The sequence below is a fragment of the Castor canadensis genome, chromosome 13, assembly GCF_047511655.1.
Source record: "Castor canadensis chromosome 13, mCasCan1.hap1v2, whole genome shotgun sequence".
In the NCBI taxonomy this organism is placed as follows: domain Eukaryota; kingdom Metazoa; phylum Chordata; class Mammalia; order Rodentia; family Castoridae; genus Castor; species Castor canadensis.
The window spans coordinates 3,418,647-3,443,294 of record NC_133398.1 but is presented as its reverse complement, the minus strand read 5'-3'; the positions used below and the strand labels follow the sequence as shown (position 1 = coordinate 3,443,294).

The 24,648-nt window shown below is 47.6% G+C and overlaps 1 protein-coding gene across 5 annotated transcripts in view; it reads right to left on the bottom strand.

The window, feature by feature from the left end:
• Nucleotides 1–18,430: 18,430 nt before the first annotated feature.
• Nucleotides 18,431–24,648, bottom strand: part of Vav2 (vav guanine nucleotide exchange factor 2) — a 173,353-nt gene continuing 167,135 nt past the window's right edge. For 4 of the 5 annotated variants that reach the window (XM_074052876.1, XM_074052877.1, XM_020177354.2 and 1 more), the window contains 3 exons: nucleotides 24,305–24,391; nucleotides 23,381–23,535; nucleotides 18,431–20,560 (listed from right to left, as the gene is read on the bottom strand). In XM_074052876.1, the coding sequence (XP_073908977.1) occupies nucleotides 20,513–20,560; nucleotides 23,381–23,535; nucleotides 24,305–24,391 (290 nt within the window). In that variant the 3' untranslated portion in view covers nucleotides 18,431–20,512. The remainder of the gene's footprint in view (nucleotides 20,561–23,380; nucleotides 23,536–24,304; nucleotides 24,392–24,648) is intronic. The other variant, XM_020177351.2, reaches the window with a different exon arrangement.

Genomic DNA, 24,648 nt, shown 5'->3' with positions numbered 1-24,648 from the left:
CAGGGCATTGACTCACATTGATTTCCTGTGCGTGTGTGTTACCTTCTAGGTTAATTCTTTTTGATCTAACCTTTTCTCTAGTTCCTGTTCCCCTTTTCCTATTGGCCTCAGTTGCTTTTAAGGTATCTGCTTTAGTTTCTCTGCATTGAGGGCAACAAATGCTAGCTAGTTTTTTAGGTGTCTTACCTATCCTCACCCCTCCCTTGTGTGCTAAAGCTTTTATCATGTGCTCAAAGTCCAATCCCCTTGTTGTGTTTGCCCTTGATCTAATGTCCACATATGAGGGAGAACATCCGATTTTTGATCTTTTGAACCAGGCTAACCTCACTCAGAATGATGTTCTCCAATTCCATCCATTTACCAGCGAATGATAGCATTTCGTTCTTCTTCATGGCTGCATAAAATTCCATTGTGTATAGATACCACATTTTCTTGATCCATTTGTCAGTGCTGGGGCATCTTGGCTGTTTCCATAACTTGGCTATTGTGAATAGTGCTGCAATAAACATGGGTGTGCAGGTGCCTCTGGAGTCACCTGTGTCACAGTCTTTTGGGTATATCCCCAAGAGTGGTATTGCTGGATCAAATGGTAGATCAATGGCTAGCTTTTTAAGTAGCCTCCAAATTTTTTTCCAGAGTGGTTGTACTAGTTTACATTCCCACCAGCAGTGTAAGAGGGTTCCTTTTTCCCCACATCCTCACCAACACCTGTTGTTGGTGGTGTTGCTGATGATGGCTGTTCTAACAGGGGTGAGGTGGAATCTTAGTGTGGTTTTAATTTGCATTTCCTTTATTGCTAGAGATGGTGAGCATTTTTTCATGTGTTTTTTGGCCATTTGAATTTCTTCTTTTGAGAAAGTTCTGTTTAGTTCACTTGCCCATTTCTTTATTGGTTCATTAGTTTTGGGAGAATTTAGCTTTTTAAGTTCCCTGTATATTCTGGTTATCAGTCCTTTGTCTGATGTGTAGCTGGCAAATATTTTCTCCCACTCTGTGGGTGTTCTGTTCAGTTTAGAGACCATTTCTTTTGATGAACAGAAGCTTTTTAGTTTTATGAGGTCCCATTTATCTATGCTATCTCTTAGTTGCTGTGCTGCTGGGGTTCCATTAACAAAGTTCTTACCTATACCTACTAACTCCAGAGTATTTCCTACTTTTTCCTGTATCAACTTTAGAGTTTGGGGTCTGATATTAAGATCCTTGATCCATTTTGAGTTAATATTGGTATAGGGTGACATACATGGATCTAGTTTCAGTTTTTTGCAGGCTGCTAACCAGTTTTCCCAGCAGTTTTTGTTGAAGAGGCTGCTTTTTTTCCATCGTATATTTTTAGCGCCTTTGTCAAAGATAAGTTGCTCATAGTTGTGTGGCTTCATATCTGGGTCCTCTATTCTGTTCCACTGGTCTTCATGTCTGTTTTTGTGCCAGTACCATGCTGTTTTTATTGTTATTGCTTTGTAATATAGTTTGAAGTCAGGTTTCATGATACCTCCAGCATTGTTCTTTTGACTGAGTATTGCCTTGGCTATTCGTGGCCTCCTGTGTTTCCATATAAATTTCATGGTAGATTTTTCAATCTCTTTGATGAATGTCATTGGGATGTTGATGGGAATTGCATTAAACATGTAGATTACTTTTGGGAGTATAGACATTTTTACTATGTTGATTCTACCAATCCATGAGCATGGGAGATCTCTCCACTTTCTATAGTCTTCCTCAATCTCTTTCTTCAGAAGTGTATAGTTTTCCTTGTAGAGGTCTTTCACATCTTTTGTTAGGTTTACACCTAGGTATTTGATTTTTTTTGAGGCTATTGTAAATGGAATTGTTTTCATACATTCTTTTTCCGTTTGCTCATTGTTAGTGTATAGAAATGCTAATGATTTTTCTATGTTGAATTTATATCCTGCTACCTTACTATAGCTATTGATGATGTCTAGAAGCTTCTGAGTAGTTTTTTGGGTCTTTAAGGTATAGGATCATATCATCTGCAAATAGGGATATTTTGACAGTTTCTTTACCTATTTGTATTCCTTTTATTCCTTCTTCTTGCCTAATTGCTCTGGCTAGGAATTCCAGTACTATGTTGAATAGGAGTGGAGATAGTGGGCATCCTTGTCTGGTTCCTGATTTTAGAGGGAATGGTTTCAGTTTTTCTCCGTTAAGTATAATGCTGGCTGTAGGTTTGTCATATATAGCTTTTATAATGTTGAGGTACTTTCCTTCTAGTCCTAGTTTTCTTAGAGCTTTTATCATGAAATGGTGTTGGATCTTATCAAAGGCTTTTTCTGCATCTATTGAGATGATCAAGCGGTTTTTGTCTTTGCTTCTGTTAATGTGGTTTATTATGTTTATTGATTTTCCTATGTTGAACCACCCCTGCATTCCTGGGATGAAGCCTACTTGGTCGTGGTGAATAATCTTTTTGATGTGTTGTTGAATTCGGTTTGCCATTATTTTGTTGAGGATTTTTGCATCAATGTTCATTAAGGAGATTGGCCTATAGTTCTCCTTTTTGGAGGTGTCATTGCCTGGTTTTGGGATAAGTGTAATACTGGCTTCATAAAATGTGTTAGTCAGTTTCCCTTCCCTTTCTATTTCATGGAACAGTTTAAGGAGGGTTGGTATCAGTTCTTCTTTAAAGGTCTGATAGAATTCAGCAGAGAATCCATCAGGTCCTGGACTTTTCTTTTTGGGGAGACTCTTGATTGCTGCTTCAATTTCATTTTGTGTTATAGGTCTATTCAGGTGATTAATTTCCTCTTGGTTCAGTTTTGAATGATCATAGGCATCTAGAAATCTGTCCATTTCTTTAAGATTTTCAAATTTGTTTTTAATATAGGTTCTCAACGTAGTCTCTGATGATTTCCTGGACCTCTATGGTGTTTGTTGTTATCTCCCCTTTTGCATTCCTGATTCTACTAATTTGGGTTTTTTCTCTCCTCATTTTAGTCAAGTTTGCCAAGGGTCTGTTGATCTTGTTTTTTTTTTTCAAACAACCAACTTTTTGTTTCATTAATTCTTTGTATGGTTTTTTGGTTTCTATTTCGTTGATTTCAGCTCTTATTTTTATTATTTCTCTCCTTCTATTTGTTTTGGGATTTGCTTGTTCTTGTTTTTCTAGGAGTTTGAGATGTATCATTAGGTCATTGATTTGGGATCTTTCAGTTTTTTTAATATATGCACTCGTGGCTGTAAACTTTCCTATCAGGACTGCCTTTGCTGTGTCCCATAGGTTCCGGTAGGTTGTGTTTTCATTCATTGACTTTCAGGAACTTTTTAATTTCCTCTTTTATTTCATCAATAACCCATTGTTCATTAAGCAATGAGTTATTTAGTTTTCAGCTGTTTGCATGTTTTTTGTCTTTACTTTTGTTGTTGAGTTCTAGTTTTACTGCATTGTGATCAGATAGTATGCACGGTATAATTTCTATTTTCTTATATTTTCTGAGGCTTGCTTTGTGCCCTAGGATATGATCTATTTTGGAGAAGGTTCAATGGGCTGCTGAGAAGAATGTATATTGTGTAGAAGTTGGATGAAGTGTTCTGTAGACATCAAGTAGATCTATTTGATCTATTGTATATTTTAGATCTTGGATATCTTTATTGATTTTTTATTTGGATGACCTATCTATTGCTGATAATGGGTTGTTAAAGTCTCCCACAACCACTGTATTGGAGTTAATATATGCTTTTAGGTCTTTCAGGGTATGTTTGATGAAATTGGGTGTGTTGACATTGGGTGCATATAGGTTGATAATTGTTATTTCCTTTTGGTCTATTTCCCCTTTCGTTAGTACGGAATGTCTTTCTTTATCCCGTTTGATCAATGTAGGTTTGAAGTCTACTTTGTCAGAGATAAGTATTGCTACTCCTGCCTGTTTTTTGGGGCCATTGGCTTGGTAAATCTTCTTCTAGCCTTTCGTCCTAAGCCTATGCTTATTTCTGTCGGTGAGATGGGTCTCCTGTAAGCAACAAATTGTTGGATCTTCCTTTTTAATCCATTTCGTCAAGCAGTGCCTTTTGATGGGGGAATTAAGTCCGTTAACAGTAAGTGTTAGTACTGATAGGTATGTGGTGATTCCTGTCATTTAGTTGTCTTAGTTGTTTGAAGGTTTGATTGTGTGTACCTAACTTGATGTTACTCTCTACTGTCTTGCTTTTTCTTTTCCTGTGGTTTGGTGCTGCCTGTCTTTTCATGGTTAAGTTGGGTTTCACTTTCTGTGTGCAGAATCCCTTGCAGAATCTTTTGTAGTGGTGGCTTTGTGGTCACATATTGTTTTAGTTTCTGCTTATCATGGAAGACTTTTATTGCTCCATCTATTTTGAATGATAGTTTTGCTGGGTAGAGTATCCTGGGGTTGAAGTTATTTTCATTCAGTGCCCAGAAGATCTCACCCCAAGCTCTTCTTGCTTTTAGTGTTTCTGTTGAGAAGTCTGCTGTGATTTTGATGGGTTTACCTTTGTGTGTTATTTGTTTTTTCTCTCTTACAGCCTTCAATATTCTTTCCCTAGTTTCTGAACTTGTTGTTTTAATGATGATATGTCGTGGGGTAGTTCTATTTTGATCTGGTCTGTTTGGTGTTCTGGAGGCCTCTTGCATCTGTATGGGAATATCTTTCTGTAGATTTGGGAAATTTTCTGTTATTATTTTGTTGAATATATTACGCATTCCCTTTGCTTGTACCTGTTCTCCTTCTTCGATGCCCATGATTCTCAAGTTTGTTCTTTTAATGGAGTCGGTGAGTTCTTGCATTCTCTTTTCACAGGTCTTGAGTTGTTTAATTAATAGTTCTTTGGTTTTTCCTTTAATTACCATTTCATCTTCGAGTTCTGAGATTCTGTCTTCTGTTTGTTCTGTTCTGATGAATTGGCCTTCTGTTTTGTTTTGCAGTTCTGTTTCGTTCTTTTTTCTGAGGTTTTCCATATCCTGGCTGGTTTCCTCTTTAATGTTGTCTATTTTTGTCCTGAGTTCATTTATCTCTTTATTAATCGTGTTCTCTGTTTCACTTTGGTGTTTATACCATGCTTCTATGGTTTCCTTTATTTCTTCTTTTGCTTTTTCAAATTCTCTATTTTTGTTGTCTTGGAATTTCTTGAGTGTCTCCTGTACATTTTGGTTGACCCTATCCAGTATCATCTCTATAAAATTCTCATTGAGTACCTAAGGATTTCTTCTATTAGATTATTCTTGTGGGCTTCATTGGGTTCTTTGGCATATTTTATCTTCATTTTGTTGGAGTCTGGATCTGAGTATCTGTTTTCTTCATTTCCCTCTGGTTCCTGTACTAATTTTTTGCTGTGGGGAAACTGGTTTCCCTGTTTTTTCTGTCTTCCCATCATTGCTCTTGGTGTTGTTATTGTCCCTGTACTGTGTGCAATTAAGTATTTTCTGTCTTATAATAATAGCACTAGTGATGTTTAGAATGGAAGGGTGAGAGGGGATGGAAAGCAAAGAAGTTAAAGGAAAAGGGAAAAACAAATAAACAAGTAGAAAAAAAACAAAAAAAAGAAACAAACAGAAAAGTTTCAAAGATATAAACAGGGAGAGACAGTGTACTAATCAACCATAAGCTGGAAAGGCATTAGAAAGACAGAGAGAGGATTGAAAATAAAAAATAAAAAGAATAAAGATAAGAATAAAAATAAAAAATAAGTAAATGAATATATATATAAAATAAAATCAAATAAAAAATTAAAAATTAAAAAAAAAACCTCCAAGTTCAAATGCATTGAAGTGTCAGTCTTAATAATTTTGGTGTTCATCCCTCAGCTTCCAATCCTGGAGATGGTGCCTTAGATGTTGCTCTGTAGTTGTCTCATCAAAGGGGTAACATAAAATAGAACAAAACCACACAAAACAAGAAAAAAAAACCCACAAAGTGTCCCAAATTCAAATGCAATATAGTTTCAGTAAGTTTTTCAGCATGCAGGTGTAGTTCGGTTGTTTTTTCATCAACAAAAAAAGAATCTGGAGACAGTTCTGAGAATGGTATCTGCGGCTGTGGCTCGCCTGCCCGCTGCTGTCAGCCTGCTGTTGCTGGAGGCTTTATTTATGCAGATCTCAGGGGTGAGCTTAGCACTCACCTGGCCCCGCAGGCTTTGTTTATTCAGAATTCTCCTGTGCACGAGCCGCTGCTACAAGCCTTCCCCTTTCCAAGCACACTGGGGGAGGTGACACTGCACCCACTTCCTCTGGCCTGCATGTTTATTTACAGCTCACGTGGGAAGTGGGTCTTCCCCCCTCTCCTGTGGAGTTTTCCTCCCTCCGCCACTCTCACCCTCTCCGGCCAGGCCCAGCTTGTTTATTTACAGTTCCGGGAGGGATTCTTCTCCCCCCCCCTTCGGCGCTCAGTGCGCCCCACCCTCTTTGCTACATGTCTTTATTGTTCTTATTGCTTATTACTTCGTTTCTCTTTTTTTCCTATGTGGGGGTTGGTCTGTCCAGGGGGCTATGCTGATCTGGCCCAGGGTTGTCTGTGGGAGTACTGCGTATTGCTTAGCTCACCTTGTCCACGTCTTCCCAAGCTTTGGAGGGGTCAAAGTTTTGCCTCTTCTCAGTGGCCTTGCCTGCAAGGTGTGTCTCCAGCATCTCTCCAAGATTTCACTTTAGGGGGCACGCTTTCTGCTTCCTCCCTCTAGCCACCATCTTCCCCATGATTTCCTGAAGACAGAATGGTTATAGCTCCTGCCTAAGCAAAAGGGACGCCATCCCAGGTTAAGTTGAGATCGTTCCAAAATGCAAGTGGGTGCTCCTTCCCTGAAACCTGTGGCCACCTAGGCAACACCAGTAATACATGGGCACTAGGTCTTCGATGCAGAGGCTTATCTCCCGAAGCACCCACATCACCCCACAATTTGTTTCCTACATGATCAAACATGGCTGAAACAAACATGGCAGATGGAATGAAGCCTGTACTGGTCAGATACTGAGCTCACCTCTTAAATCACCTTGAGGCACTGCACCCACATCCCATGGGGAGACAGAGCACAATGCTTTAGAGGACCTTTCTGCCTAAGGTGGACAGCTCTGACCATCCTCAGGCCCTGGCACAGGTCCCCTCTCCTCACTGGTGTTTTTGGAGGAATGGCCAAGGGCAGAATGAGGACTCTACCAGGATCTAAGACCCCACAACCACCACCAGACCCCTCAGCCACTCAGCCAAGCCCTCCAGGGCTCTCAAGCTGGCTGACCCAGGTGATGCCCCAGGCTTGATCGGTGCTGAGCTTTGCATCTACCTGTGTACATCCTGGTATTTCTTATGTACATCAGAGCTTCTCTTGAACAGCTGGGGTGCAGTGGCCACTCTGCCCTGCCCCTTGTCAAACACACTCGGATGGGGCATATTTTGTCCAGTTGGTCACAGTCCTCTCCCATTATTTTGTCCTTTTACATTTCCCACTGGCCTCCGAGAGCCTTATTTTTCCAACTACTGATGGGGGCTCCCACGTGCCGCTCTCTCAATCCAGCCCCCAGGACACATGTGCCTCCATAGGACATCCTTTGTGGTGACTGGGCTGCCAGGAGACTGCAGATCTTATAAGGAAGGGAGGGGAGGTAGATTTGTGCAGTTGCCTTTGAGCCCCAAGGTTGGAACACCCTCACAGGCGCATAGGTGAGGTCAGCAGCACTATGTATAGGGTATGGTCACCCCCAGCAAGGTCAGCCAGGAAGGAAGCTGAGCCTTGGTGGAAAAACCACCCCTGGTGGCCACACGTGAGTACTACATCCTGGGGGATCTGGCCCAGGAGAGAACCTACAGGCAGACAGGGCTGATCTGCCACTGGACTGACAGCCTGGGCTCTCACACAGTCCTACAGACTACACCACAGAGAGGCTGCCACCTCAAGGAAGTCTCTTCCACCAAACGACAGAGAAAGGGGCAGCTGCGGAAAAAGCACTGGGACCCTGCTGCAGGGGCAGAGTGCTCACTTCCTTACTGATTGCCAAGGGTTCCATGTGTCGGTCTCGGGGTGAGAAGGGTTAGGCGCCCCTGGAAGCCTGGGCATCTACCCCTCACTCCCATAATTCAGTCTGTGTCGTGAAGCATACCAGGATTGCTATCGCTTATTGTTCTGTCATCCCTTGTTATCATTAAATAACAAACCTCCGTGGCGTACTGCTCACTGCTTAACCCTCTGATTTGAAGCCTTGGCCAATTTCCGTGGCACAAGTCCTCTCACCGTGGCCAAGTTTGAGTTGTGAAGAACATCACTGACCATGGGTGCTGTAGACACAGTCAGCTCTTGTGAGCTGGTCTGAGCAGGTTCCAATATGCCACTGTCTTTCCTCATAGCAATCATTTTTCCTCCACATGTGTGGTGCCCATTCTCTTCTGGTTGTGTGGCATTGGCTTTCTTCGACACTCGCCTGAAGTATCTTTTTCTCTGCCTCTGCTTTCAATACTTCTGTGACATGTGTCCAGCACATTCCTATTCAAGAGTGTGACACTCAGCTGTGATCTTCCATAATTGCTGGTGATGACTTCTACAAAGGTTGACAGAGCCCTGGCCCAGCTAAGCTGCTTGTGTTTGCCACCTGTCTCTATCCTGGGGTCACAGAAATCTGTGCCTTTTCTGCCGACTATGGTAAAACTCATCTGAGAAGCAAAGAAAAATTGTGCATGGGTGCAAGCACACTGGGTAATATTTTAGGGCTTACGAGTGAAGTCAGCAAGAGTTTTCACTGGGTCAGCAGAAGTAGAAACCTGTTCTCTCCTCAAGTGAGATTGGCTTTTTTGGTGGTTTTCTCCTCGATGTGAATTGAAATCTAGTCAGACACAAGGTGTAGGCTGCCTGTGTGAGTGAAACTGTCCTTACAGCATAGTTTCCAATTAGAAGCAACAAGCCTTAGCTCAATGTCCCATGCATTCTTCATGTGAGTTAGGGTTGTCAGCCCTAAGGGAGACACATGTCCTCTTTGCTCTGCAGACACCACCAGGCAATCTGGTGTTTGTAGCAGGGGCTGCTGCTCAGATCCCCCACCCTATCCATTCTTCCATCTTCTACAAAAACAACAGCCAGAACAAGACCACATCTCAGTCTCCTTTGTAGCATATGTGGTCACTTGGTCAAGTTAAGGCCCTTGGGAGGTGGTCACTGAAACTTACAGAAGTTGTCCTTAAAGAAGGGGTCACACCCTCTTCTTTTCCCTTCTCCTTCCTACTGGCTGGAAGGTAGATTCAGGGTCTGGGTTGGAAGTCCCAGCTTGGACCATGAGGTGAACCTAGGAGGCCACACAGGTGACCAAACAAAAGCCCTAAAAAAGAGAAATACCTGGGTTCCTGGCACCACAGAGCAGGGTTTCACCTCGATCACTCCCCAGTGGAGTGAGAAGTAACTTCTCTCTTGTCTGAGGGTCGTTTGGTGCCCTCCCACAGGCAGATAGATGGTGACCCTAACTTTCATCTGGAGCAAGGGAGAATCAAGGTGAGGAGTGGGGGTCCCCTCTCATCCATTTCCATCATGGTCACAACAGCAGGTGTGACGATGTGGATCGTTCAGAGATGACTGAGGAGCAGGAAGCTTCGTGTAGCTCTGGTATGCAGATGCAAGTTTCACTTTACTGGGAAAGTGAAGGATGAGGACAAAGTCTTTGAGGCAAATGTATCAAGTTTTGACTAAGGGACAGGTCTGAATGTAACCCACTTGTCCTGAGAGGACAGCGGACTTGGTTTGCTGCAGGCCCGTCACCTCCCTGACCTGCAGTGAACCCAGAACAGCGAGGCAGAGCTGTCTGAGTAAGAGGGCAGTGTCAAGTCCCTGTCATTGTGTACATGTGATACACTTGGGATTTTCTACTTGGATAATTTGAAAATGCTTAATGGAGAACAAGTTTGTTCAAGGAGTAAGTGCTTAGAACAAAGGAAAACTCTCCAGGCCTCTGGGGGCCCCGAGGCCACCAAGGTCCTGTCCAGATCACTTGTATAGGATTCTACAAGTTTTGACATGGAGTATTTTTACATTTGAATTTAACTCAGAATTTAAAAACAAATTTGAAATAGTCTATAATTCATTATAATTTCTTTGGGGATTACTATTTGGAAGCAGGTGTCTTAATTGGCAAACATTTGGAGATTTCCTGTGTAATGTTTATGGTGGATTTCTAACTTGCTAGTGGTGAGAGAATTGAGTTTATGTGATTCGTATAAATAGAAATTCATTGAGACCTGCTCTGTGGCCCAATAGAAAGCAAATTTTCAAGAAAGATGTGCATTTGGCCGATAGAGCTGGTCACTATGTTCTTTATATCCTTGATGACTTTTTCACAGCTTTATTGAGGTGTAAATGACAAATACAAATTGTAGTCACAGTGTAAGTGTGGTATTTTGACACCTGTACACATCGTGAAATGATTCTGTATAGCTGAGCTAATTCAGTTACCTTTCACCCCACAGTTACCTTCTTCCCTTGGGTAAGAACGCTTTAAGATCTATGGCCTTAGCAAGTTCAAGTATACGATATGTTGTTATCAGCCATGGTTACCATGCTTTACCTTAGTTCTCCGGAATTCATTCATATTTCAACTGGAAGTTTGTACCCACTGATCAACACCCCACTTCTCCTGCCCCCCACCAACCTCCAGTCTGCTCTCTGCTTCTTTTTATTTTAGCACGGGGACTTGAACTCCAGGCCTCATGCTGGCGAGGCAGGTGCTCCACCATGTGAGTCACGCCCAGCCCTTTCTGCTTAGTTATTTTTCAGATAGGTTCTTGCGTTTATGTCTGGAGCCAGCCTGGATCAGTCCTCCTATCCATGCCTCCCATGCAGCTGGAATGACAGGCACACACCAGCATGCACACGTTATTTGTTGAGGGTTTTTGGGATTTTTTTGGGGGGGCCAGGCTTGCTTCAAACTGTGATTCTCCCAATCTCTGCCCCTTGAGTAGCTGGGATTACAGAAATGAGTCACAACACCTAGTAGCTCTCTTTGCTTCTCTGAGTTCAATTTTTTTTAGATTCCACGTGTAAGAGATCATGCAGTATTTGCCTTTTTGTGTCTAATTATTTCACTAAACATACTGTTCCCCAGTTCATCCATGTTGCAAACGACAGTATGTCCTTCTTTTTAAGGACTGAATAGTATTCCATTATGCTTTTATGTCACGTTTTCCTTACTCATCAGTTATTGGCTGATTCCATGTCTTGGGAGTTGTGAACACGGGAAAGCAGACACCTTGCTGAAATACTGATCTCATTTTCTTTGGCTATATACCCAGAAATAGGATTTTGCTAGGTCAAAATTTCCATATATTTAATCTCTTTGGGGTTCTTTGGGCTTCATGGAGTTGAATATTCATTCTCCTCTCCAGATTTGTGATACTGTCATTATTTCTTTAAATAAGATTTCTGTCCTGTTCTCTTTCTTGCTTCTGAAATTCCCATAATGCAATACTGGTTGGCTCGATGGTGTCTTATAAGTTTAATTGACTTTTTTTTTTTTTTTACTTTTTTAGATTTTGTTCCTGACTGGGTAACTTCAAATAGCCTGTTGTCAAGCCTGTGGATTCTTCAGCTGATCAAGGCTGCTGCTGCTGCTCTCTGTTGAAATTTTCATTTCAGTCTCATTGGTTCTTTTCTGTCATGGTTTTTACCTCTTTGCTGTAGTTCTCCTTTTGTTCCTGTGCTGTTTTCCTGATTTCATTTAGTTGTTGTCTTCTCCTATAATTCACTGAGCTTTAAGGTGATGATTTTGAATTCTTTGTCAGAAAGTTCATGGATCTCCTTTCTTTAGGGTCAGTTACTGGTTCGTTATTTTGTTCTTTTGATGGTGCCATGTTTCCTTGATTCTTCACAGTCTGTTGCTTTGCATCGCTTTCTGTCTGAGCATTTGATGATGGGGAACCTCTTCAAGTCTTTACAGATTGGCTTATGCAGGGAGAGCCCTGCAGTCAACTCATCCAGAGCCTGGGTAGGCCACCTGGCAGGATCCATGGGCAGGTACGCTGCAGAAGTCCTTGGCTCATTGGGTGGGTGAGCCTGGAGTCAGGGTTTGTGAAGGCCAACCTGGCCCTGGGGCCACCAGAACCAGCCTGGCATGGAGGTGACCTGGAGCCTGAGTCAGCTGGGACAGGCCTGGGTGCCGATATGAAGGAGCCAGCCTGGAGCCCAGGCCTGTGGGAGCAAATCTCGGAGCTGAGTCCACAAGGTCCTGCCTGGTTCTGGGATCTATGGGGGTGGACACTCACCCGGGGTCCACTGTGAGTGTTTTTGATGTTTACTGTTGCAGAGAACTTGAGAGCTAATGTAGTCATCAAGGTCAGTGTCCTTCCCTTCTTCTAAGTACTAAGTGTTCTGGGGCCTGAGACCACCCCTCCCCCAACCTCTGCGGCATCATGTATACGAATCTGTCCTGTCTTCGTATTTCCTGTGTGTGTTTTCACACATCCACAGGCAGCATCTTTATTATTATTATTTTTTATTCATATGTGCATACAAGGCTTGGGTCATTTCTCCCCCCTGCCCCCACACCCCCTCCCTTACCACCCACTCCACCCACTCCCTCTCCTCCCCCCAACCCCCCAATACCCGGCAGAAACTATTTTGCCCTTATCTCTATTTTGTTGTAGAGAGAGTATAAGCAATAATAGGAAGGGACAAGGGTTTTTGCTGGTTGGGATAAGGATAGCTATACAGGGCATTGACTCACATTGATTTCCTGTGCGTGGGTGTTACCTTCTAGGTTAATTCTTTTTGATCTCACCTTTTCTCTAGTTCCTGGTCCCCTTTTCCTATTGGCCTCAGTTGCTTTAAGGTATCTGCTTTAGTTTCTCTGTGTTAAGGGCAACAAATGCTAGCTAGTTTTTTAGGTGTCTTACCTATCCTCACCCCTCCCTTGTGTGCTAAAGCTTTTATCATGTGCTCAAAGTCCAATCCCCTTGTTGTGTTTGCCCTTGATCTAATGTCCACATATGAGGGAGAACATACGATTTTTGGTCTTTTGGGCCAGGCTAACCTCACTCAGAATGATGTTCTCCAATTCCATCCATTTACCAACAAATGATAACATTTTGTTCTTCTTCATGGCCTGCAGCATCTTTACATTTCCCATTTTGCTTGTGTTTGATTTTCTCAAATAAGACTTCATATTGTCAGCATGTATGGTGTGTGTGTGTGTGTAATGTAGAACTGGGGGCACAATTCAGGGCCCCATGCTTGCTAGGCAAGCACTCTAACACTTGAGCCATGCCCCCAGTCTGTGTCCTTGTTTTTCTGTACATAGAATTCTATGTTGACACTTACTCAGAAGATGTGATTTCACTGTCTTCTCAGCTATAAAATCACTGTATCGTTGTTTCATTAAGAGTAATATTTCTGGGCCGGGCATGGTAGCACATGCCTGTAATCTCAGCTACCTGGGAGTTAGAGGTAGGACGAGCTCAATCTAAGGCTTGCCCAACAAAAGTGCGAAGTGATCTTTCTTTACCTTCTGGCCACCTTTAAGATTTTCCTTGTCTTCAGTGCCTTGTGGCTTTACTAGAATTTGTCCTCCTTGGGGTTCTCTGGATTCTTGACTCTGTGCTGAGCTGATGACAGCATTAGTTGTGGACCTCAGCAGGCCAGGCCAGTGACTTCCCAGCACTGCCTCTTCTGTGCCCAATGTCCTCTCCTGGAATTCACCTGGCTTCGGTGTGCAGGGGACCTTCTCCTTCCATCTCCATCTTCCTTCGCTCCACATCCATGCTGTCAGGGCTTCGTCAGGTCTGAGCTAACCCTACAAGGTGATGTAAATTTCTGTGGTAAGAAAGGGCTGTCTGAAATTGACCCTGACAGCTCACTGTGTGCTGTCAGGGTGATGAGCCCCTAAGGGGCTTTTCCCTTTCCTCAGAGAGATTGTACCAAAATTGAGCTCTCCATGGGACCAAGGACCCACTTCCATTAGCAGAAGCCACTACAACTTCCTCTGTACTCTGAGGGCCCCAAGGGCCAGGCAGTAGTCCTCTCCTGGTGCCCGCAGGCTGGGGGGTCCCAGGTCATTCCTGTCTCCCCTCTGACAAGACCATGTTTTTATCTGTACTATTAGAAGGTTAAGTTGGGTCTGGGATACAATGCCCACTGTGTGCCCAGCAGCAGCCTTGGTCATCACACTCATCTTGTAAATGTCCCCCACTGCACCTGACCCTGGACCACACAGGCAATGTTGGGGGGGTGTCCATCTCCATCCGCTGCCCGACAGCTCCCACTCACATCCTGTACTTCTGAAAGTCCATGGGCCCTTCCACCAGCCGGCTTGGACATTTTTCAGTCTTCTGCTGTTTGCACACGTCTTCAATCTCTCCTATCGTCTCCCAAGCACAAGCATTTTGTGTTCCACTCCTGCGGTCCGGTTCTGCAGCCTGTGGTTTCTTCCTTGCCTTCATTCAAGGCATGCTCTTCCCTGTGCGTTCTGTGCTTTTGACAGCAATGTTGCTTGGCACTTCCCCTCTGCGGATGACTTGAGGCTAAGTTTCAGAGTGGATTCTCCCAGGCATGAACTGCGTTTGCTTTATCCAGAACACAGAATCTGGCCCACTACAAGGGTAACCTGAGACTGCAGCCTCCTCCTCCTCCTTCTTTGGTGGGACTAGGGTTTGAACTCAGAGCTTCACACTTGCAAAGCAGGACTCTATTGCTTGAGCCACACCTCCAGTCCATTTTGTTCTGATTATTTTGGACATGGATGTCTCTTAAACTATTTGCCCAGGCTGGCCTCGAACCACAATCCTCCTGATCTCAGCCTCCCAAGTAGCAGGATACAGGTGCAAACCACTGGCGCCTAGCAATAGCCTTCTTAAGACCTACTAGGGTCACACAGTGTATTATTGTCCTGACAGCTGCTGTGACAAAGTACCACAAACTGGGTGACTTACACAATTTGTTGATCTACAGTTCTTAAGGCCAGAAATCCAAGATCAAGGTGTGCAGGTGGGTCCTCCTGGAGGCTCAGGGGAAATGCCACTCTGCATTTCCTTGAGTCCTGTGACTGCCGGTCCTCTGTGACTACAGAACAGCAGTGTGGCACGGTTGTGCTGCTTTACAGCACCAAGTCTGTGGCGAGTCGTCACAGGAGCCACAGAAAGCCCTGGAAACAGAAGGCGGACCTCCTTTTAGACGGGCTCTGTGGAGGCCCCAGGGCCGTGCCGTGATGAAGTGGTGTCACTCCCCGCCTCATCTCCATCTGACGTCGGTTCATTATGGCGTCTTTGCTCATGTTTATCTGTTGCTGGTGCACACGTCTAGTACTTGCCGTATCTGCCTTAACCATCTTACCACTTCGACCTGGAAAAGCTGAGGAAACCCTCATGCCTGTCCTCCCTCCCCGCTGTCCCTGTCCCTCCTCACTGTCCTTCCTTGTATCTTTTTTCACTTCGGGGCTTTCCTTGGACAGGGCTTTATCAGAGCTGCGTTCTGTTCCGTCAGTGTCCTCTGCCCTGGCTCGAGACTCCTTCCTAGAGATGTAGGCTTGGCATCACCCCACTCCTCGGGCTTCTTTGCCCAGTCCTATCTGTAAGAAGTGACAGCTCAGTTGACAGTCCTGAGCTTCGCATGCTGAAAGGCATCGACTTGTCTCCTTCATCCCGTTGACTGTGAGGAGTTCAAATCCCAGGCCCACCCCCAGAGGGCCAGAGCCTCGAGACCGCCCTGAGGTTACAGTCCACTACTTCTCCCTCTTTCTCTGGGATGGGCCCCTTTCTCCCAAAGCCCTGTGTGCACTTGGCATGCTTTGTGGGGTTTGTCGGCATCAGCAGTTGAGGGCTGAGATGGAGCGGGACCCCGCCAGTCAGTCTGACATGTTGTTAGAGACCACCTGAGACCTCGTGGTCTTGTTCAGCACTGAGGCTCAGGTAAGGGATCAATAAATATGGAACAGATAAATGAAAGAATTAAACAGCATAAAATTTATATTCTTTGTAACACTTAACAGATAAAGGAAAATCCCTAAAGTGGGTCAAGTGGAAAACTTTATGGTTTCTACAGAAAATTGTAACCCATCAGGAGAGTTGAGATGGAGGGGAGAGGGGAGGGAGGGAGAGAGAAAGGAAGGGAAAACATAAGTAGAGTTCGCTTGAGAGTCTTGCCTGCTCTGCTTCTCAGAATACAGCGTCAGAGGCTGGGAGTTTCCCATTCGGTTCTTACTGTGCCCAGCAGAGGACAGTCTGGCATGTGGGGTACTTGCTCGTGTTTGTGGATGAACGGACATGATTCCCACTGATTACTGAGAACTCCTTTCAAACCAGACACTTTTAGCATCCCATAGCTACCCTGAGCTGACCTAAGGGACAATGCTGGCTCGCACAGCCCAAAGGGACAGGGTGGACTTAGGCAGAATGGAGCTGGGACTTAGCACCTCAGGGATGGGCACTGCTTCTTCTGGCTGACTTCACTCTGGGCTACTTCTTCTCAGGAGAAGGCCCTGCCTTTGGGGTTTTTATCCTGGCTCCAGGAGCAACCTTCCCAGGTGATCCCATGTTAGACCCAGGCATGGCTCCTGATCTCAGGCTGCAAGGTCCTCTCTGTCCATTCAATACGAGCGGTGGCCTTCATGGACACACGGACTGTGGGAGAAGGCACAGTCCCCAGTGAGGTGTGGGAATGGCTCCTGGGCAGGTGAAACCATGGACGTCCCTACAGGGGGGCAGCCTGGAAGGGGAGTCAGGTTCTGTGAGCAAGGAGGACACAAGGCCTCAGTGCGGAGCAGTGTGGGATTGAACAGACACGTGCTCATCAGTGAGCTGCAACGCCATGGGGTGGACTGTGCATCCCCAAATCCATGTGCTGCAGCCCTAACTCCTGGCCCCCCAGGACCTCACTGTGGAAACGGGGTCTTTAAAAAGGTGAAGTTAACAAAGTCCTAAGAGTCCTAAGAGTGGGCCTTCGTCCAGTAGGTCTGGGGTCCTCATAAGAAGAGGGAATATGCCAGGATGTGACCCAGGGAAGGCCACGTGAGGACAGGGAGAGAAGGCCCCTTTTTGGCCCTTGGGCAGCTGCCTCAGGAAAGTCGCCCTGCTGGCCCTGACCTTGGATCTTTGATGTGAGATGGGACTTCTCTGCCCTGCTTTGTCACAGCAGCCAGAGCTGATGAGTGTTGTGTGAGAGGAAAGGGGCAGAGTCTGGACTCTGCCTTCCAGAGCCCTGTGGTCCAGGAGGAACAGCACCTCTGGGCCTGTGACCCCAGGATGTCCCAGAATAGGCTGAAGAGGCCACCAGAGGCACTACGCCCATGCCTGCCACCCACACGTGCAGCAGGGCTCAGGCCATGGAGACAGGGGCTCCCAGGAGCAGAGGCTGGAGCATGCCATTTGGTAGTGGCATGGCTGTGGCCCAGGTGAAATGCAGGGCAGGACAGAGGAGCTCTGCAGCAGCCAGGCCCTTCCCTCATTTGTCCTCCCACCTTCATTTCCCAAAGTGGCTTCTGGTTACAAAACCCAGGTTACAAAATCCACAGATGAAACCCATCACCTCCATCCTAGGCCAGTGGGGGGCCAGTCCAAATGTCCTGTTGGGGCAACAGGAGTCAGGATACAGGTCTAGGTCACATGTCTTCGTGGCCTGGATGCCTGGGAGTCCCACCCAGAGGGCTCACATGCACAGGGTGACAGCTCCTCGCCTGGACTGGAAGGAGGATGGAAGGCAGAGGTGGGGCATGAGGAAGGTGAGGCTCTGCCTGCACCTGCCCTGCCTTGGGCACATTGGCCCTGTGGCCACAAGGACGAATGGCTACACTTTCCTTGTCACAGCAGGCTGGTGTCTACTGTCAGCAGCTTGAGCCAGACCTTAGGGCAAAGCAGCCCCACTCTCAGCAGTGTTGCTGAGGCCTGGCCTTGTTTGTAAGAAGGCCATTTGCTGAGGTCTCTGATCCTCATAGGCACCAGTGAGGTGGGTCTGCAGCAGAGGCCGCCAGCCACCCATCCCTATGGCCTTGCCCCATCTCCTTAGTAACAGGACCCCACATCCTGGATGCATGCCAGCTCAACCCAGCATTTCCCAGCTCTACTGCAGCTAGGAGTGATCTTGTGATTAGGCGCTGACCACAGAGCCATAAGGGGACCTCTGCTTCCTCTTATGGTCTTGCTGACAGGAGCTCCAGCAGCCACACTGGACCATGCGGCAACTGTAAGGAGGGAAACGGAGGCTGAGGCTGACAGATCAGGACAGGAGCCTGAGCTCCTAATGGCATGGGATGGTGGGGGGTGGGGCAAACCACCTCTGGATTGCTTTTCTGTGAGGGGAGGGAAGAAAAAACGATCTCAGTGTTTGGGTTTGCTCCAACCTATGCCACAGGAGTCACAAACCCACCCTAGGGGGCAGCAAATGTAACACTCGTCTCATTCGCTCTCTCTCAGCCAGGAGGAGGTCCAGCTGGCAGCTGGTAGGGCAGACCCTGCTGGGCTTTGATGGAGAAATCTGGCCACTCCCCACTCCCCAGGCACGACAGTCTAACCACTCCTGCTGAAAAGAACTTAGGTTTATTTGCAGTATAAACTGTGGTCTGAAAAACCCATTGGCAAATATACAGTTTGTACTCCGTTTGGGGTCACCGCTGGCTGAGGGACCCCTCCATCCCTGACTTGCATGCATTGGGCTCCTAAGTGTTCACAGCTGATCTCAGGCCTCAGGTCCTCCGTCCCCCGAGGGCATCCTGCCTCCTGCAGAAACATCGGTGTCCCAGCTTGCCCCCGGCCTCCCCACCACCCTGCTTGGTGCAAAACCAAAACAAAGACAGATTTCAAAACAAACACAAAGCAAAACATTCACAAAAACCAGGGTTCTAAATTTTTTTTTCAGTGTCCTTCGTTATCATGATGAGTTGTTTTGCAACAAACTAAAATATACATCCTTTTCTTGCTATTATAAAATCTCTTATTATTCACAGATATATAATGGGAGATGTGGATGGAATAATTACAAACTTTTTTCCCCTTAGAAAACAAACAGGCCAAACAAAACACAACAGAACAGAAGACCCCCAAAACGAAAGCACGAGGACGTTCTGACGACGTAAACAGAAGGGGCTGACTGGCTTCCTCCCCTGCCGTCCTGGGCCCGTGGCTGGGCTGGCTGAGCCGAGGGTCCTGCACAAAGTGCTCCGTGCACCTGACTCACAAGGGTTTGACTGCGCTCTCTCCGAGGCCAATGCTTCACCCCCTCCAACCTGCACCATTTCTTCTCATTTCTCAAGCCTTGGCAGGGTGTCTTCTCTTCCCACTGCTCCCCACCTCCTGACCCTCCCCAACTCCTCCCCATGCCTGGCATGCTGGGCCTGGGCACCGAGCCTGAAGGCCACAGGCCAACCTAAGTCCTCCCCCGCCAGGTGCAGTGTGGTGCCAGTCCCACCCTCAGCAGGGACAGCCTCCCCAGTACCAGCCTCAGCTGGGCCTCTTCCTCACCCAGGGCTGGGTGGCTGGCCCAAGAGAAGGGGCCATAGGAAGCCCGGGTCCCCCAGAAGCTTTGGCAGGGAGCTCACAGGAGACAGACTTGCTAGGTGTTACACAACAGGAGGGTACAGAAACAGGGCTAGGCAAGCCAGTCAGGGGCCAAAGGCTGGGGGGGACGGGGATGGGGGACCGGGTGGAGTCACCCAAGAGCACTTATTTCACGTTGGCCACAGGCTCAGCTTGTGGGCTGCAGGAGTCCTTGCGGGGAGGGGAGACCTGCCAAGAACTAGTACTGACATCTCGTGCAAAAGCCAGCACCACTGTGCAGGACGGAGGAGACCAAGACAGGACTCCTGGAGAGGGAGGTGGGTGGCAGGGACCTGGCGAAGGGAGCCCTGTCATCTCCCCTGCTCTTCAGGGTTGACAGAAAACATGTTCCCCAGCAGCAGGGCAGACATTCCCAGGGTTCAGAAAAGGGGTTCTCAGTGAGGCAAAGAGCAGTACCATTGACTAGGGGTGGGGTGGGGTGGTGATGTCCTCATTCCTAAGGCCCCTACCAAGACAGGGACCTGCCCAGTGGGGCTCTGCATGCCCCTAGTGTGGAGGGACGCAAGGAAGTCAGGGGAAGTCTAGGGAACCCACAAGCTCTCTTTCTCTGCGTCCCCACACAGCTGGGTTGAGTGGGGCTGCGGCAGCAGCCTGACTCTGGTCCTGTCTGCCTCTCAAGGCCTGAATCCCCTGAGAGCAGCAGAGAAGACGGGCGGCTGTGTCGAGGGGCCGCCCTCGGACACCACCCCGCTATTTAATCTGAGGCTCCTAACAACCATCTCAGCAAGAGGGGCAAACTGTGAGCTTCTGTCTTAGCTGTCGCCCACGGCCTGTCTGATAATGCTGCTGGAGCCCCCTCTCCTTGGCGCTCTGGGTGAGGCTAGCTCAGATTTCCTCTATGTACAGGGAAGGTACCTAGAGACAAGCCACCAAGGTCAGGTGGTGGTGAAACGGTCTGCATTTAGGATTTCGAACACCCTCCCGATCCCTATGGGCTGTCGACAACTGGAAGGTTGGCAGGCATTTCCCCTGGGGGTCATGGGAGATGGACTTCAGAGCTGGGGAGACTCTCCCAAGAAAATCCGCAAGTCCTGTCCACGCTCCTGCTGTCACTGGACGCCCTCCTCTTCCACATACGTTGAAGGAAACCAGCCGATCTGAAAGATGGCAGAATCACGTGTGTATGTGTGTGTCAGGTGAAGCCAGAATTCTCAGCCACGCCTGCCAGACAGAGGGGCCCTGGCAGAGAGGCTGAGCGCCTGACGGAGCTAACAGAGTAACCCAGAAATATATCAGCCAAGACTGGTTTAAGGTAATCTGCCAGACAGAAAAAAATTAGTCTCTTCAGGGAAATCACATCACCCAGAACCTCTTCCTATACAAGCTGGGCACTCAGTTAGGACTTAGTGATGAAAATTAAGAGGAAATGCAGAAAACAGAAACCAGCCCACAAGCCCAGCAAATAACTCTAACTTGTATGCTTAAGAAAACTGGAGAAGGCAGGTGGCTTTACCTGAGAACTGGAACCAGGAATTAAGAAGAAATCTAGAATGTAGTGAGTGAAAACGAAGAATCCAATAGAAGGATCAAACGACAAGCTGGACAAAGAAGAGAGGTTTACGCACTGGAAGCCACAGAGAAATAACTATGGGCCACAGAGAAAAACTCTGACATCCACGAGTGCAGAGAAGAGAGAGTAGAGCTGACAGGAGGCCCACGGGATACAGTGTAACATTTCCTTCAAAAGAGGAACATGCCGAGCAGGATGGGAGTTTCGTGTATGACCTAAGCATGTGCTCCTGGATGACTTACATACCAACACAACACAAATGCTTTGCGAATGATTGCTGCGCTGTTACCTAGTGTATAATGACAAGGGGGCAAAGTCCACAGCTGTGCATACAGAAGCAATTAAAAAAAGTTTTGACCTACAGTTGGCTCCATCTGTGGATGCGCAACCCCTAGACAGAGGGCCAACCTTATTATTCTGCAAATTACTTATTAATTGTAGTAACTATAACAGAGGACCCAGACAGATACCTCCCTAACCAAGTGATCAAAGTTAATGTAACAAATAACAGAGAATCTGCCCCCCAGCCTCCCATACACAGAGGCTTGGTAAGACACCGTATCACTGAGATGACATGGTCCCTGCCAAAAATGCTAAGACCTCAGTCTAATCATGCAGAAATACCACACACACCTAAGTTGTGGGATAGTCTACGAAAATAATCAACCCAAGTTCTTAACAAATCTCAAAGTCATACGGGGCAGAGAAAGGCCGAGGAATGTTCCAGGTTAGAGGTAAGGTCATGGCAAGGACAAGTAGCTGGAGACATTTTTGGGAGGACAGCCAGTGAAATTTGAAAATGGACTGTAGATCAGATCACTGTATTGGAGGGGAATGGCCTTGCTCGTAGGAAGTACTTGTGGGGGAATATGATCTGAGCAATTTATTCTCAAATAGTCAAAATGTACAGAATTAAGTCATGACAACACTTGCACCAAAGTTGGGAGGAAAATGAGTACAATTAAAAGCTGTGAGGCCCCCAGTGTCTCAGAAATCACAAAAACACTTAAGTAGCCAAAGTTCATGCTACAACCTCTAAGGTCACCTCTTAATGCTAAGAGTGTGTGCAGTTATCAAACCAATCAAGGGGAGGGGAGGTGAAATAGATAGGAAGAAATATCAGTTGATCCAGAAGTAGTCAAGAAAGGGAGGAGCTGATGTGATAAATAAGCACTCACATGATGGATTTTCACTTAAATAACCCAGTGGTTACAATAAACATAAGTGAACCACATATGTCTACTAAAAGGCAAAGAGTGCCAGATCCGATTGCTTACAAGAGACCCATCTTAAGTACAAGGAAACAAAGTTAGAAGTGGCAAGAGAGAGAGAAAAGCATGTCATGCAAGCATCAACCCAAGGAAAGATGTTATCACTGTACAGCAAATAGAGAGGACTGGGAAGCAAGAAGAATCACCTGAGGTAAAAAGGGTCATTTTGCAATGACAGCAAGGTCAAGTCAACAGGAAATATCTAGAAATGCCCAAACCAGAAGATATAAAACTTTGCCCAGGAATCACCTCCACCTGGTGAAGACCCAAGTGTAGAACTGATTCACAGCCCCTGTTGTGATTCCAACACTGCTGACGTGGGCCCACTTGAGGGTCAGTGGTCCAGTGCCTGAGGAGAGGCTGGGTGGAGACTAGATCATACCTGGGTCCTACAGGGGCAGAGTCCCTGCCACCCTACAGTAGAGTGGTCAGCAGGGAAGTCAAGGCTGACTGGTCTTAGGCATCCAGTGCACCTGCCTGTGGACAGCCCCAAGGAAGGTGGCACATGGTGTCCTATGGGTGGCCCATGGAGCTCTTGTGCCCTGCCAGGTAGGTGCTCAGAGACCTGGGTCAATCCCGGGGCTCCAGACAGGTATAGGATAGAGGGGCTGTGGGACTTTGCAGGTTCTCAGAGCAAGAAGCTCAGGGGTGACTGGGCCCACCTGGCACCCTGGGTGAAGGGGCAGGGTGGGTAGGACCTTGAAAGGGCACAGCATAAATAGGGCCTTAAAAAATGGCAGGAAGAGCCTGGCCAGGACACCAGGTCTGACCCTCAGCCCTGTGGCCTCTTTCCCTGCACACAGAGCTGGGTACTTGCAAGTGAGTAGGAAGGCTGAATGCAGAACCTTCTCCCTGAAGGGCACCTGGATTCAGACCTGATTCATGCAGCTGATTCCAACGTGACCTGGGGCTCCCTGGTAAATGTCTGGAGCTTGGTTTTACCCCACAACACCAGCCTTCTGGGCTGCTGTGAGGATGAGGGCAATCTTGGTCAGAGGGTGCCTAGAGTAGGGCCTGGGGCACAGCTGAGGCTGTGGTACAGTTTGAGCCTGACCAGGTCACAGCCAAGGCCCGCCACCCTGCCACGGCAAGGAGACCAGCGCTGCAGTCTCGTGCAACCAGGGTAGGCTGCTCACCCGTCCATTTGCCTCGCCCTTCCACCAGCCCTGGTCCCCACCGATGCGGCTGTAGATCTTCACCACGTCGCCTTCCCGTAGAGAGAGCTCCCTCATGTCCCGCGCTGCAAAGTTGTACCTGGCTACGGCTGTGCCGATGACCCGGGGCGTGAACACTATTGGGTGAGACGCGGGTGAGGGGGGCATCATACAGATGCGGGAGGGGCCCAGCCAAGGCTGAGAGGCCCTCGGGCCAAGCTGGGTCTCTTTCTTAGTGCCCACAGAGGAAGGCCATCAAACGGAAGGACTCAAGGGAAACACGCTGGCCTCCATCTGAGGGCCTCTCACACCTCTGTGGGCCTGGGCACACGGTACTCTTGAAGAGGACTGGAGCTGTGGCTACCTGCTCTGGGAGGCATCACAGGCAATGTGCACACTCTTGGGGACCAGAGCAGGTGCCCGTGCTTTGTCCAATTGCAGACCCCCAAACCAGACTAGAAACCTGCTTAACCAGCTCAGCCCGGAAACCAAGATCACTGAGGGGCAGGTGACAATGATGGTGAAACACGTAGCCAATGGGGAGGAGCTTTGGCTCTGGCAGTGGATGGCCATGTGGTCAGGGACTATGAAACCCCCATCCTCCCACACCCAAGTCCCATGACAGCCCTTTCACAGACGCCACACAAGTTGAGGCTCTGCTCTTGACCACACACCATTTTCCACAACCAGAGGCAGAGCTCTTGATGGGCCATGAGGAAGGACAGCTGATGAGGTGAGGAAGTAGCCGTCAGGGTGATGACGGCAGGGCAGAGCAGGGCCCGGTCTGACGTGTCCTCAGGGGTGGCAGCACCCCTGCCTGGGCCCCAGCCTCCCTCCCCCACTCCACCCAGGGCTGTGTAGCCACACACCCGTCAGGCCGGGCAGGGCCCTGTACAGCAGCGATACCTGACCAGAAGGGAGCGGAGGGGCCCTGAGGGGCAAAGCTGAGGCCCTGAGGACTGAGAAAAGAAAAGTTGTAGGAAGCACAGGAAGCTGCAAAGAGGCGAGAGAGAGCGTAAGACGAGTAGCAGGAAGCTGGCGGCCATGGGACACATGGGGACTAGACCCTGCCTCAAGGCAAGACACCAGGGAGGACACAGGGCCCAGGCCCAGGCACAACATGGACAACACTTTGCATGATGTCCGCTCTCCTCCCACAGGCTTGTCCCTCACCCACCCTCAGCCTATGCTCACAGAAGACCTATCATCCCTCCCCTGGCCTGCTGTGCCTGGGCTGCAGGGGAGACCCA